General features: G+C 53.5%; 1 protein-coding gene across 1 annotated transcript; it reads right to left on the bottom strand.

The window, feature by feature from the left end:
• Positions 1 to 289: 289 nt before the first annotated feature.
• Siglec11 (sialic acid binding Ig like lectin 11) lies at positions 290 to 8,544 on the bottom strand. Its single transcript, XM_047530119.1, has 11 exons — positions 8,389 to 8,544; positions 7,932 to 8,321; positions 7,474 to 7,758; positions 7,082 to 7,129; positions 4,595 to 4,858; positions 4,326 to 4,373; positions 3,987 to 4,244; positions 3,631 to 3,915; positions 3,314 to 3,407; positions 2,936 to 3,017; positions 290 to 1,386 (listed from the first exon to the last, which is right to left on the bottom strand). The coding sequence occupies exons 1-11, from the start codon at positions 8,426 to 8,428 to the stop codon at positions 1,123 to 1,125; spliced, it is 2,058 nt and encodes a 685-aa protein (XP_047386075.1). The 5' UTR covers positions 8,429 to 8,544; the 3' UTR covers positions 290 to 1,122.
• Positions 8,545 to 13,980: the final 5,436 nt, after the last annotated feature.

A 13,980-nucleotide genomic window follows, 5' to 3' on the forward strand; every position in this document is an offset into this window, starting at 1 on the left:
AGGTCTGAGCACTGGATGGGGGCAGGGCATCAGGCAACTCCCCAGACGCTGGCAGATGAACCTTAATGGCGCCTTGCACTCACTTGTCACTCATCGGGACCCCTAGTCAATTCCAAACTATAAAGACCTGGGCCAGCCAGAGCCATGCGCCGATTTCCCGCTCCTCCACCCTGGCCTTCACCCTGGAGGACTGGTGAATCTCGCCAGAGGGCCAACCCCAGTAGAGCTTTGTTTAGCCGCTTTGGGTCTGACTCTTGGCCACCCACATCAGACCTTACATAACTGATACGCTAGCAATGGGGAAGTTGGAATCATCAAGCATCCTGTTGAAAAGAGGGCCAAAATTTGACAACGATGTTCTTTCCTGTCACAAACAACATTGTCACACGTCATTGACCAAGACGTGCAGTGTCCTCCTGATGGGAGGGAGGGCCTCAGCCAGGGAATCCGAGGAGCGGCAGCCAGGTCCTTCCCTTGCGGCCAGCACGGCTCACGCAGGCCCGGCTCCTGGAGCTGATGTCCACTTGCCTTCTCACTAACAAAGGCACAACGGAAAGGAGCAGAGGAAGCAGGAAGTGCCCCCGGAAGGGCCATGTCACTCTGTGTGTGGAACCCAGACTGCAGCCACAGTCAAAGAAGAAGCCGAGAGGCAGAACCAAAGCAGCAGGCCGTGCACCTCGGCAGGAGGGGAGCGGTTGACCCCGCTGGGATCTGTTCCAGATGAACAGGAGCGCTGTGCGAGCAGAGGTGGGGTCCCGGAAGCAGCCGAGGAGATGGCGTGTGCTTGCGAGGAGGGACAGACAGGGTGTCGCCCTAGCAGCTAACCCGCGTGGAGGGGAGCAGGGAGGAGCAGGCGGGCAGGAGGATGGCTGCAGCCCAGGGTCGCCCGACTGACCCTGGGGCTCTGCGAAGCTGGGGCACCCTGCCGGGTGTGCCCCGACTGGGCCAGGAGGACAGACCTAGTGGGCTCCACACTAGTGTGTGGCCTTGGCAGGGGGCTCTGGGCGACGGCCTCTCTGCAGACACAGTCCCTTGGGTGCTTGATGGCGCTTCTTCCTTGATGGCCCACCACAGTCCTGTGAGGTAGGTCCATTTTGCAGAGGAGGAAATTGAGGAGTGAAGTCATTTGCTCAGAGTCGGGCTCCTCACTGGTGATGGGGCTGAAATTGGGGCCCAGTTCGGCCCAGCACCAGGGCGGGGCCCCCCTCTGCTGCTCCCTCTGCTGTGCACGTGGAGAACTGCTGGCCTAGGAACTGTCCCTGCGTCTCCCTCCCAGGAAGTCCGGGCGCTCCTGAGGGCCTTCACTTGCAGAGGTTGATCTCTGCATATTCTGTCCTGCTGGTGGCCGCCTGCTCCTCGGGCTGGCGGGGCCGGAGCTCCAGGAAGCTGAGGGAGGCATAGTGCAGCTCCTGGAGCTCCGGCCCCTCGCCCCAGACCAGCGTGGCCTCGGGGGTGGGATCGTGTGTGGGGCTGTCTGACCAGGAGGCCTCCTCGTGACCCTGAAGTGGGGCAGGAGATGGGATGGAATGAGGATGACGGACTGGGAAAGAGCCAGGAGGACCCACAAGCCAGTCGCACACTGAGCACTTGGTCTCTCATCTCTTCACCCACAAAACCGTACGGGGCTCCCTGCTTTCTTGCACCCAGTCACGTTCACTCAGTGGTTGGGAAAGCCTGAACCCTGGTTCTTGGTCAGTGCCCATTTCATAAAACCTTCACGAAATCCACGAGGAACACTAACTTGCCCACTTACCAGCTGGAGAACATGGGGCTAAATAAACATTTCCAAAGCAACCTAATCAGTTGGCAGGATTCCTGGCCAGGTCTGAGTCCAGCGCCCTGTGTTCTGTGGAAGAGCGCCCCCTGTGTCAGCCCTGCATATTGCATGGGGAACTGAGCTGGCACCCTCCCTGACCTCGCCCAGTTTGCAGTGGGGAAGGTCAAGCAGACGTGGCAGTGACCGTCTTAAAGAGCCTGTCAAACAGCAAATGTGGTAAGACACACAAGAATGGGCAGTGCCAAGCAGCAGGCCTCAGCCCAGACGCCGGTGCTCTCAGGACCCAGGACCATTTCAGAGGCCAGGCATGCAAAGGCAACTGTGCAGCCTGCCATGAGCCCAAGAAACAAAAACCACTGTCCCCTGGGACTCATCTTACTGGAAGAAAGGGTGGGCCCTTTGCTCCCAGCTCCTGGGTGGGATTATGTACCTTCAGGTCCCACATGATCCTGCCTGACTGACAGACCAGGCTGGTTGACCTAGGCTTTAGGCTAATGGTGTGAATTATGGTGGCCACATAGGGTCATGTGGCATCAGTTTGTTCTCTGGAGGAGCTAGACACCAGTGTCCCAGGCCAGCCACATAGGTGCCACTTGTCAGCGTGAGCAGCCCCTCGTAGAGCCTTGGCTGCCCGGGGGGGGGGGTGGAGCTCCTGGTTGGCAACACTGCTCCATCTGTCAGGCACTGGCCCCGGAGAACCAGGAGCTGGGGAGAGACTCCACGGGGACAGGCCCACCGGGAGCTCCCGTCTCCTCTGCCCCACAGCTGGTGTCAGGAACAAAGAGGGGCTGGGATCGCCCTGAGGCTCCTAGCGGACAGCAGCCATTTGGGGGATATCTCTGTGGCATCCTGTCCTGCTGAGGAGTGAGAAGAATGGGAATGGAGTCGGGGGATCAGGGAGAAATGAAGAGATGGGAAGGGACCGGCTGAACTGAGCCCAGGCAGTGGGTGGTCAGGCCTGGGTGGCCGTGGCTGTGGCAGCAGAGAAGGGGCTTGGCTGGGGAGGTTCCAGGACACTAGGCTGGGACTGGGAGCTGTGTGATGGGGATCCAGGAGCAAAGTGCATTTGGGCATAATGAGTCTCCAGGCTGTCAAGAGGATTGGCCCTGGTCACCTGGGGAGTACAGGGGCTGGTGGACAGTGGGCTTCCTCACTCACCCCATAGACAGGACCCAGGTCAGTGGGGGCGTCCCCCACAGTGCCTGTTGTTCGGCCAGCTTTCTTCCTGTGGGTCTTCATCCTAAAGGAGGAGGCAGGGACCTCTCAGTCACATGCTGGCTCAGACCTTCAGTGGGACTTCTGTGGACCCTGCTAAAATAGCCTAGAAGGCCTGCCTTAGCCCAGGAGTCAGGGGGACCCATCTTACTGGGTGATTCCTGGGATCATGGGCAGGGCAGAGATCCCTGCTCTGATGCTTTGGCCCAAGGCCCAATCCCACACGTGCTGCCCTGTCAGAACCCCCCAGTGGGGCCTGTGGGGTCATGGGGGATGCACCCTCCCACCACACCTGGTGTCCTGCCCAGGAAGATCACTCACAAGAAGAAGATGAGGCAGGTGCAGAAGAGTAGAGCAGCACCACCAGCAGCCCCCAGTGTCCCCAGAAGTGCTCCTCCCCTGAGTTCTGCTTTCCCTACAGACAAGTGGGTTTATGGTGACGTCCCTCTGAGCCTCAGGACCCCCACTGTCCTCCCCTCCGCACATCTGGAGCTCTCAAGTCCTGCATCCCCCAAACTGCCAAAGAACAGGCCTCTGTCCACCCCTTCTGTCCAGCCTCAGCCCATCGGCCCCAAGCCCTGTGCTTGACCATTCCTCAGATTCACCTCCCTAAACCTGGACCCCACAGGCCCCCTGACCTGGCAGCAGCAGGACGGTGGCGCTCTGGGTGCCGTGGGCGTTCTGGGCCTCGCAGCTGAGCCTGAGGCCAGAGCTGACCCCCTCATGGAGGCTCAGGGAGCTGTTGGCCCAGGGCCCCGCGGAGCTGGAGGTGACCCTGAGGGAGGCATTGCTGCTGTTCCCCTCCAGCAGCCCCTCCCCCAGCCGCCAGTGCAGGGAGGGGGTGGGCCAGGCGCGGGAGGAGCAGCTGCAGCGCAGAGCCCGGGCCTCCCAGGAGCAGGAGGGTCCCAGCAGCCGCGGGGGGTCTGTGGAGAGCGAGAGAAGGGTCAGCAGGTGCCACCTCGCCCCGGCCCCAGGCCTGCCCTCGCCCACTCACAGTGCACAGAGAGGCTCAGGGAGATGTGCTGGGCGCCCAGCGGGCTGCGGGCGTGGCAGGTGAATTCTCCTTCGTGCTCTGTCTGCACCCAGGGCAGCTCCAGGACCCCGGGGTCGGAGGGCCACTCAGGGCTCAGGGTCTGCGGCCCCCAGGTCCAGCTCAGCCTGGCTGGGGGGTGGCTGTAGGCCACACAGACCAGGCGCAGGCTCTGGCCTTCCAGGACCGGGAGGGACGTACCGTTCCGGATGACTTCCAGGACTAGGGAAGGAAGAGGCAGGACTGACCTGAGGCTCCATCAACGGGGCACCGAGGGCCCCTGCTTCCTCTCTGCCTTCCTACCTGTCCTGTTTTCTTGGGAAACTGTCACTCTCAGGTCCTCCGGAGGATCTGCAATGGAGACGGATCAGCTCCAGGTGGGCTGGAGCTCCCCTCTGGGCAGAGGATCCACCCCAGGAGACTGCAGTGATGGGAGAGGAGAATCGCCTGCTGGGTCCCCGACTCTGACTACCCAGTGGTCCAGCAGGACAGGAGCCTGGTGCCAGCGTCCTGGGGTCCCAGGCTCCTCCTTGGCTCCCCTCCCAGACCCAGACCCTTCTGGTCACACTCACACTGCACAGAGAGGTCCAGGGTGCCACGCTGGGAGCCCAGCCCGTTCTCTGCTTGGCAGGTGTAGCGCCCAGAGTCCCCAGGTCTCACGGTGGGCAGCTCCAGCTCCAGGGTTCTGGGACCCGAGGAGCAGGACCAGGAGAGGACTCGGTCCTCCAGGACCCAGCTCAGTGTGGCAGGGGGATGGCTGTCGACAGTACAGAGGAGCCGCAGGAACTGGCCTTTCTGGACTTCCAGATACGAGACGTTTCCCTGGGACTCTGGGACTGGACAGAGACAGAGACGGAGACAGAGCTGAGCGTGGCCCAGGGTCCTGGCACTGTGCTCCTCTCTCTTTCAAAGCAGCTCTGTCCAGTTATGATCCACATGCCATACAATGGCCCTGACAGACCACTGCAGGTCAACAGTTCGATGGCTCTTGTGCGTTCAGAGCTGTTCCTCTGCCACCTCAATGCTACAGCATTCCCACCACCCCAGGAAGAAACCCCACGCCCCAGCCCTCTGGCCCAACCCTTCCTTCCCCCACCCAAATACACAAACCCACTATCTCTGGATTTGCCTTCGCAGGACATTACATATCCACAGAATCCCGCATGTGTGGTGGACTGTGTCTGGTTTCTCTCCCTCAGCGTCATGTTTCCAGGGTCATTGTGCACAGCACCTGCCAGAGCTCAGCCCTCCTTAGGGTTGCATTATATTCCACAGTTTGAATCCACCACATTTTGTGCATCCATCCATTAGTTGATTGACAACTGGGTTGTTCTTTGACTTTTCTGAGGCATTGGTCCTTGTTCACATTAACCACCCAACACTCGTGAGCCTGTTTTCATTCAAGTATCCAAAATCAAATTATCAGCTCTCCAGGGCTCTGGGGGAGCTGATCTCCCTCTCCCCATCTCTCTCCCTCCAGGGTGTTGTACAGCTCAGAGAAGAAAGGGCTGTTGAAACTCCCTCCCATGGGGACCCCGGCAACAGTTCCTCTTGTCAGAGGCAACTGAATGCCAGTTTCTGGGGTGTTCCTCCAGAGCTCTCTTTTTCTTCTGGTAATGGGCATGAATGAGCCCCTTTATTTTTTTATTTTCGGACACATTCTCCCTAAGTTATCCAGGCAGTCTTGAACCTGAAATCATCCTGCCTCAGCTTCTGAGCTGCTGGGATTACAGTTGTGCATCACTGCCCGGCTCCACAGCTATTCTCAGCAACATTTTCTCGGGGTGTGGTGATTGCCTTCCTGTTTTTGCTCCTGGACACAACACCTAGACCATTACCCAAGGGTGGTCTCTGTGGCATCGGGTCTTCTGCATGGAAATCCCCAGGAACCAGTTAGAAAGGCAGACCTCAGCCCTGCCAGGACCTCCTGAGGCAGCTGTGGAGCTTTCGGAAGAGCCCCAGACAATGTGGGTACAGGTTCAGGGGAAATGTTCACAGAGGCATTATCGGGACTCTAACCCATGTGCCTCGAAACAGCAACTGGGTTAGTGACTTGTGGCATTTCACACAGCACAGTGACCACAGACGGGACACACAGTAATGAACACCACAGGCTACATGGATGGACCTCGAGAACACGAGGTGAGGCCACCTCAAGAGAGACACGGCACTTAGGACCCTGCAGTTCCACCCCAGCCACAGACCCACAGAATTGAACAGGACTTAAGTGGACACTTGTATAGGGATGTTCAGAACACACAAAGGTAGAACGGACCCCAGCGACCCTCAGCTGACGAATGGCAAAGCCAGTGTGCTCCTTCCAGACCGGAACATTCTCCAACCACCAGGAGAGAAGTCCTGGCCTGGGTCTAGGAAACCTCGAGGCCACCTGACAAGCCACACACAAAGGGGCATGCTATGTGACTGCCTTTAAAGGTAGGGTCCCTAGGAGGCAAATTCAAAGGGACAAGGGACAACGAGTGGCTGCCAGGCCTGGAGGGGACAACTGGGAGAGCAGGCCAGGCACAGGGCTCTCTGTGCTGTGAAGAGTGTGCTCTGGGCCTGGAGGACTGGTGGCAGTGCCACACTGTGAGGGCACCAAAGGCGGCCCCCATGCTCCCTCTAAGTGGTCAGCGCTGTGAGGCATGGATCGCACCTCCGTCTGCGTGAGGGAGTGGAGGTCAGGCAGTAGCACGCATTTGCATCCTGTTTACTAAAACCTGGGAGGAAACCAAGGCAAACTAAAGGCTGTGGGAGATTCAGGCATGTTTGGTAAAACTGTGAAAAAACAGACTGCAAGAGATGAGCGGCAGCCTGGGGCCTTGAGGCCTTCGGGAGTCTCAGGGGCTGTTCCTCTCCTACCATGCGGGGCGTCAGGGCCTTTGTGTTGTGTGATTCCTTCTAACTGCACTTGGTGAGTGGAAGAGCCCTGGTTCCTTCCAGAGGAGAGACGCCTCCCCAGGCCCCGAGGCCTCCCTGGTGTGGCTGCCACAAGGATCAGCTCCCTGCGGGCAGAAAATCCCCGCTCCCATCCAACCCCAGAGGGACGTCCCGCCTACCTGGGCCACCTGCAGTGGGGATGCTGATGGTCAGGTTCTGAGGAGCATCTGGACAGAGAGACTCGGTGAGAGTCAGATGCACAGATGGCATGCGCTTCTCCCTGTCACTCCAGAAGTCACAGAAACGAAACAGGAAGCAGCACCCAGGAAGCAAATGTCCTCCCTATACTCCTGTGGGCCCCTGGCCTCCAGGACGCAGGCTCAGCAGCCTCTCTTAGTCTGTCCCAGCTGCTCGGACTCTCCAGAGCCACCTCCCAAAGGCCCACCTCCTGGCCCGGCTGCCTTGGGGGTTAAGGTCCCCACATCGACACTGCGGGCACAGACATTCAGACCACAGCACCCCCAGCCCTCCGCCCCAGCACAGCAGCCCGGGGCCCTGGTACAGCACTCACAGGACACACTGAGCTGGACAGTTCTCTCCGAGGACACGCCAGCCCCGGGGAAGGTCACCCGGCAGGAGAGGTGGGTGCCATGGTCCTGGGGGTTGGGTGTGAGCAGGATCTCTGAGGCGGTGGAGGGCTCCAGGCCTGACCCCAGGGCTCTCAGGGCAGCCCCAGCCCAGGAGATATTGGGAGCCATGGGCCAGTCACAGGTCCCAGGCATGGAGCATGTCACGTGGCTGAGGTGGCCCGACTGCAGAGGCTCCCGGATGTGGATGTCTGGGGTTTGGGTCAAACCTGGGGAGGAGAGAGGGACAGCCCAGATCCAAGAGGGAAACTGTATGTGCCTCTGAGACAGACACCTGAACCACCTGGGCCCCACTGCACCCCTCAAGACGAGGGGTCCTTCCCTGACCCTGTTGACCCTCTCTACCCATTTGTGCGGTCTGTTCCTGGGCACTTGTCCTTACCTGTGACAATCAGGGTGAGCAGGTTACTTCTGTAATTGTATTTCACAGTTCCTTTCTCTAACCGAAAATAGTATCTTCCACTGTGGGCCTTCTGGACCCCCGAGATGCTCAGGGAGCAGTTGTCAGCCTGGGGGTCTCCGAGGAGGAGGAAATGAAGTTTGTTCTTCATTTTTACTTCCTTGTCTGGGTTGTTTGTGGCCACAAGATCATCGGTTCTTTGATCAATTTTGGAATTCTCCTTTTTCTTGTACCAGTAGCCGTGAGCAAGTGTGGAGCGGTTCCGGGAAGCCTCGGAGTGGAAGGCACAGGGCACAAGCACACACAGGCCCTCCTGCACTGTCACCAGCTCCTGCACCTGCAGCCAGTAAGACGGCACCTTCCGCAGGGACCCTGGGGAGACACAGAGGCTCAGCGCAGCCCCAGCCCCTCCTGGGACCCCTGGCCCTCCACCACTCACCCGCCCTCAACTGGAACAGCAGCAGGGCCAGCAGCAGCATCTCGGACTCAGAGGGACTGTCCTGTCCTGGGATCCTCTGGCCTTTGGCTCTGCCACTCTGAGAGGACACTCCCTCAGGAGGCTTGGGGGAGGGCCACTGACTGCCACAGAAGAGGAACCTCAGAAACATGCGTCCTGGTTTCATAGCCTCCTTTCATGAAAGTGGGTTGAAGGGCAGGGGGTACGAGGGACTTGCCTCTGGCAGCAAGAAGACAGCCAGCCTCAGCCTCAGGGCAGGAGATCCTGCCTCGCAGGTGAAACAGCCTGTCACAGCCCCAGATGTAGGATGGGGGCCTCGCTTCCTCACTACCCAGGACGACCTCTGCTCCATACAGGCAAAGAGCAGAGCGTGACCCCTGATGCCTGCCACAGGGGCTCCCCTTCTCTGGCCTCAAACCCAGGACCCCATCTTGCACGCTCCCCAAGGGCACCGGCTCCCCTGCCTGCTCGGGGATGTCTCAGCACACCACTGCTTTGGGTTTGCCTTTAGTGCGTGGGGTGCTGGGGTCAGAACCCAGGGCTTCAATCATGCCAGGCAGGTACTCTTCTACCGAGCCAGTTCCCAGCCCAGGGCTTGTGTTTTTGTTTCAAACACCGGTAGCATTTTGTGACCCTCCCTCCATGTGACTTCAGGACATAACCACCACCACCAACCCCCTGAACTTCTCTTCTCTTCTTCTGCTGAGGAGCTTGACCTCCCAGTGACAGGAGGCTTTAGGAGTTTCCCATTGCCAGAACTTCTTAGTGGCCCAGCTGTGCCACATCAGGGATGGGAGCTGCTCCAGCTGGTGTCCGCTCCCTGCCAAGGCTCATGAGCTATCAAGGCTGCTTGCTGGTTCCTCTGGAAGTGGTGATGCCTCATAGCAACGTCCCCAAAGTCGCCAGGGTGATGTTTGTCCAAGTGGATCCTGGCTGCTTCTGGTGCCACTGTGTCCACAGCTCTGGGGAAATTGCATCTTCCACAGCCTGGATGGCATGTCATGGCTAAGACTGGAAAGCACAATGGGAACCCAAGGCCTCACACCTGCGGGGCAAGTGCTGCACCACTGCCACCCTCCCACCCGCCTCCAGCGATTCTTTTTTTCTTTTTGTGGGAGGTGGCCAGGGGTTGAACCCAAGGGCACTTAACCACTGAACCACATCCCCAGCCCTTTTTTGTATTTTATTTAGAGACAGGGTCTCACCGTGTTGCTTAGGGTCTCACTAAGTTGCTGAGGCTGGCTTTGAACTTGCGATCCTCCTGCCTCAGCCTCCCGAGTTGCTGGCATTACAGGCATGTGTCACTGTCGCCTGGCCCTCCATTGAACCTTGTGGATTTGGTGGAGGAAAATCAGCAGGCTGAATACCCTTCTCACATCCTCTCAAGGGCCTGAGATTTGTCCCTCCTGATGCTGACCTTGATCACCTGGCTGAGGTGGTGTGCTCAGATTTCTCTACTGTAAAGCTCCCCCTTTCCCCCTTGGCATACTGACCTCTCTGGAAGGAGGTCACCATGCGAAACCCACCCTTAAGGGACGGGGAGTCCTGCCACCACCTTGAGGGTCGCCTCCCACAAAATATTCTCCCTGGGGTGTTTGTCTCTTCTCCCTTACACAATGATTAACGTGGGGGTCCTGGAGAGACATTTTGGGGTGATGCTAAAGGAAGATGGAGGGTGGGAGGGGTGAGCCAGGCCCAAATCTGCTGAGGAGAAACTTAAGAAAGTGAAACTGACTTGAGCATTCGGAGTGTGGGGGCTGGAGAAGACCCTTTGTCCCGAGAGAAGATGTCTCTAGAGAGGGTTTGAGGAGTTTCCAGAGGAGAGGGAGGCTCAGCTCAGCACCAAGCCCCTCCTTCCCCTGACGTCCTGATGCAGGTGAGCACCTGTGCTCCTGGGCCAGCCAAGCGACGCCCATGGGCCAGGGCAGGTCTGACCTCCGGAAACCTCTTCCCCAGGGCCAGCTACGGAATTTTCAAGACGCAGAATGAAATGAAAAAGTAGATCCCCTTTATAAATGTGGGAAGAAACTTTCTCTTTCTTTCCATGGGTTCTCTCTTGACCTGTCTTGGGTTTTCTTTTGCAACTTAACATTTTAAAAATGTGTACATAGAGAGCAGGGCAAAACCAGCTCCTGCAGCCCCAGCTACTGGGGAGGCTGAGGTGGGGGTCACATGAGCCTAGGAGTTTGAGGCCAGTCTGGGCAACCTAGAGAGATCCATCTCAACAAAAAACAAATAAAATAAAAATTAAAAAGGTATAAATAGGAAAGCGATTACCTGGGGGTGGGACAGGATGGCGGTGTTTTTGAAGGGTAGAGTCTCTGTTAGACATGAGAGATAAGTGTTGGTGATTTATTGCACAGCATGGTAACCAGAGTCAATAATAATGTCTGTATATTTCAAAATTGCTAAGGCTAGATCTTAAATATTCTCAATTTAAAAAATGGTACAGCCAGGCATGGTCGCACAGGCCTGTAAACCCAGGGGTTCTGGAGGCTGAGGCAGGAGAATTCCGAGTTCAAGGTCAGCCTCAGCAAAAAAATGAGGCACTAAGCAACTCAGTGAGACCCTGTCTCTAAATAAAATACAAAATAGAGCTGGGGATGTGGCTCAGTGGTCGAGTGCCCCTGAGTTCAATCCCCAGAAAAAAAAAAAAAGAATATGCAATATGAATATACGAATTAGCTATATTTAGTTATTCCACTGTTTGTATACATTTTTTATAGAATTCATCAAAGAAAGCTAGAGTTTATTCTTTGAAATATACATATACCTGGAAATTTGTAGATAAGAAGAGAAAATATACAGTTTTAGAACTGAGAAACTATAAAGAAGGAGAGACATATCTGTACGATTATTTTAAAAAAGCCAATAAGCTGTAGTTAAATAAGCTATTCATACAGTAGAATATGGTGCAAATGTTACATGGAAAAAGGTAATCCACACAAGCAACATTGAAAGTTACCCACTAGACACTGTCAAGTGACAAAATGTCAGTTACAAAATAGAACGCACATTGATCTCATTTTAAAAAAATATATCTGCTTGTGTATGCCCACATCAATATCTAGATTTTAAAACAGAATAGTCTAGGAATTGGAATTGAATGAGAGGAGAGAACTTTCCTATTCTATCTGCCTCTGTATTGTTCAGTTTTCTTCCCTTACAATATGCATGCATTAGTTTTGTGGCATTATATATGGTCTATTTTAGAGAATGATCCATGTGCTGCTGAAAAGAAAGTGTATTCACTCTTTGTTGGATGGTATATTCCATAAATGTCCGTTAAGTCTAAATTATTGATTGTGTTATTGAGATCTATGGTTCTTTGTTCAATATTTGTTTGGAGGATCTGTCCAGTGGTGAGAGAGGTGTGTTAAAATCACCTAGTATTATTGTGTTGTGGTCTATTTGATTTCTGGCATTGAGAAGGATTTGTTTGACATATATGGATGAGCCACTGTTTGGGACTGGATGATAGTTTTTTTTTTGTTTTTTTGTGTTTTTTTTTTTTTTGGAGGGTGCTGGGGATCGAACCCAGGGCCTTGTGCTTACAAGGCAAGCACTCTAGTGACTGAGCTATCTCCCCAGTCCCCACTGTTTGGGGCATAGATGTTTATGATTGTTATGTCTTGCTGATTTATGCTTCCCTTAAGCAGTATGAAATGTCCTTCTTTATCCCTTCTGACTAACTTTGGCTTGAAGTCCACATTATCTGATATGAGGATGGATACTCCGGCTTTTTTGCTGTGTCCATGTGCATGGTATGTTTTTTCCCATCCTTTCACCTTTAGTCTGTGGGTATCTCTTTCTATGAGATGAATCTCTTGCAGGCAGCAAATTGTTGCATTTTTCTTTTTAATCCATTTGCCAGTCTATGTCTTTTGATTGATGAGTTCAGGCCATTAACATTCAGGGTTATTATTGAGATATGATTAGTATTCCCGGTCATTTGACTCATTTTTTTTTTCGACACAACTTTATTTCTCCTTTATTTGGTTGTTCCTTTAGGGTAGTTCCTCCCTTTGCTGATTTACATCGTTGTTTTTCATCTCTTCCTCATGGAATATTTTGCTGAGAATGTTCTGTAATGCTGGCTTTCTTTTTGTAAATTCTTTTAGCTTTTGTTTATTATGGAAGGATTTTATTTCGTCGTCAAATCTGAAGGTAAGTTCTGCTGGGTATAAGATTCTTGGTTGGTATCCATTTTCTTTCAGAGCTTGAAAAATGTTGTTCCAGGCCCTTCTAGGGTCTGGATTGAAAAATCTGCTGATATCCGTATTGGTTTCCCCCTGAATGTAATTTGATTCTTTTCTCTCACAGCCTTTAAAATTCTGCCTTTATTTTGTATGTTAGGTATTTTCATTATAATGTGCCTTGGTGTGGGTCTATTGTAATTTTGTGTATTTGGAGTCCTATAAGCCTCTTGTACTTGATTTTCCATTTCATTCTTCAGATTTGGGAAATTTTCTGATATTATTTCATTGAATAGATTGTTCATTCTTTTGGTTTGTTTCTCTAAGACTTCCTCAATCCCAATAATTCTTAAATTTGTCCTTTTCATGATATCCCATAGTTCTTGTAGATTCTGTTCATGATTTCTTACCATCTTCTCTGTTTGGTCAACTTTGCTTTCAAGATTAAATATTTTGGCTTCGATAATCTGAGTTTCTGTCTTCCAGGTGTTCTATCCTATTGGTTATGCTTTCTATGGAGTTTTTAATTTGGCTTATTGTTTCCTTCATTTCAAGGATTTCGGTTTTTTGGTTTTTTTTTCCAATATCTCTAACTCTTTATCGAAATAATCTTTTGCTTCCTGTCTTTGCTCTTGTCGATTGGTGCGATCATTCAATGCCTGTATTTGTCCTTTCATCTCATCCTTCAATACCTGCATTTGCTCTTTCATCTCCTCATTTGCTTCCCTGATCATTTTGGTTATGTACATTCTGAACTCCCTTTCTGTTGAGGGCCGTCTTGGACAAGATGGCGCCTGGCAGTGAGCCAAAGGGCACTGGCTACCAAAATAAGGAAGTACCCAAAAAGATTGCTTGCTTACTAGTTCCTTGGAGTCTTATGACATGTTAACGCCAGGCTCTAGGATTGGCTACCTAATATCTTGCCGCGCGTGAACAGCTCGTGATTCATATAGTGCTATGCTGACATTCTTCTGCATGCTCTCCTGCGTGAGAGAAAGCTTTGCTATAATTGGCTGATAAGCTAGGAGCCTGGGGGAGGAGAGAGGGAGAGGGTAGGAGAAGGGAGATAGTGGCAGAACAAAGGAGGCAGAAAAACAGGGAGGACGCAATAAATCTTGTCAACTAAAGATTGGTGGTGTCTCCTTTCTCCGCGCTGGTTCCGCTGGATGGAACACCTTTCTGACATTTCTTCTGCCATGCTGTCATGGGATTTTATTGCTATACCCTGTAGGTTTGTTTGGGACATTTTCTTCCCTTGTTTTCTCATATTGTTCAGGTATCTACCCCTCTACTATTGAAATTCTGGGATATTGCAGATTTCCTCTATTGACTAATATTGTCTCTGTACATTTCCAATAACTCACCTCTTAGCCTTCAG

The sequence above is a fragment of the Sciurus carolinensis genome, chromosome 16 (genome assembly GCF_902686445.1).
Source record: "Sciurus carolinensis chromosome 16, mSciCar1.2, whole genome shotgun sequence".
NCBI lineage: Eukaryota > Metazoa > Chordata > Mammalia > Rodentia > Sciuridae > Sciurus > Sciurus carolinensis.

Coding starts and splice junctions, on each gene's coding strand:
- Siglec11 (XM_047530119.1), bottom strand. CDS start 8,428: ATGCTGCTGCTGGCCCTGCTGCTGTTCCAGTTGAGGGCGG. Junction 8,322..8,388: donor GCTGTTCCAGTTGAGGGCGG/GTGAGTGGTGGA, acceptor GTGTCTCCCCAG/GGTCCCTGCGGAAGGTGCCG. Junction 4,859..7,081: donor CCCCACTGCAGGTGGCCCAG/GTAGGCGGGACG, acceptor GTCTCTGTCCAG/TCCCAGAGTCCCAGGGAAAC.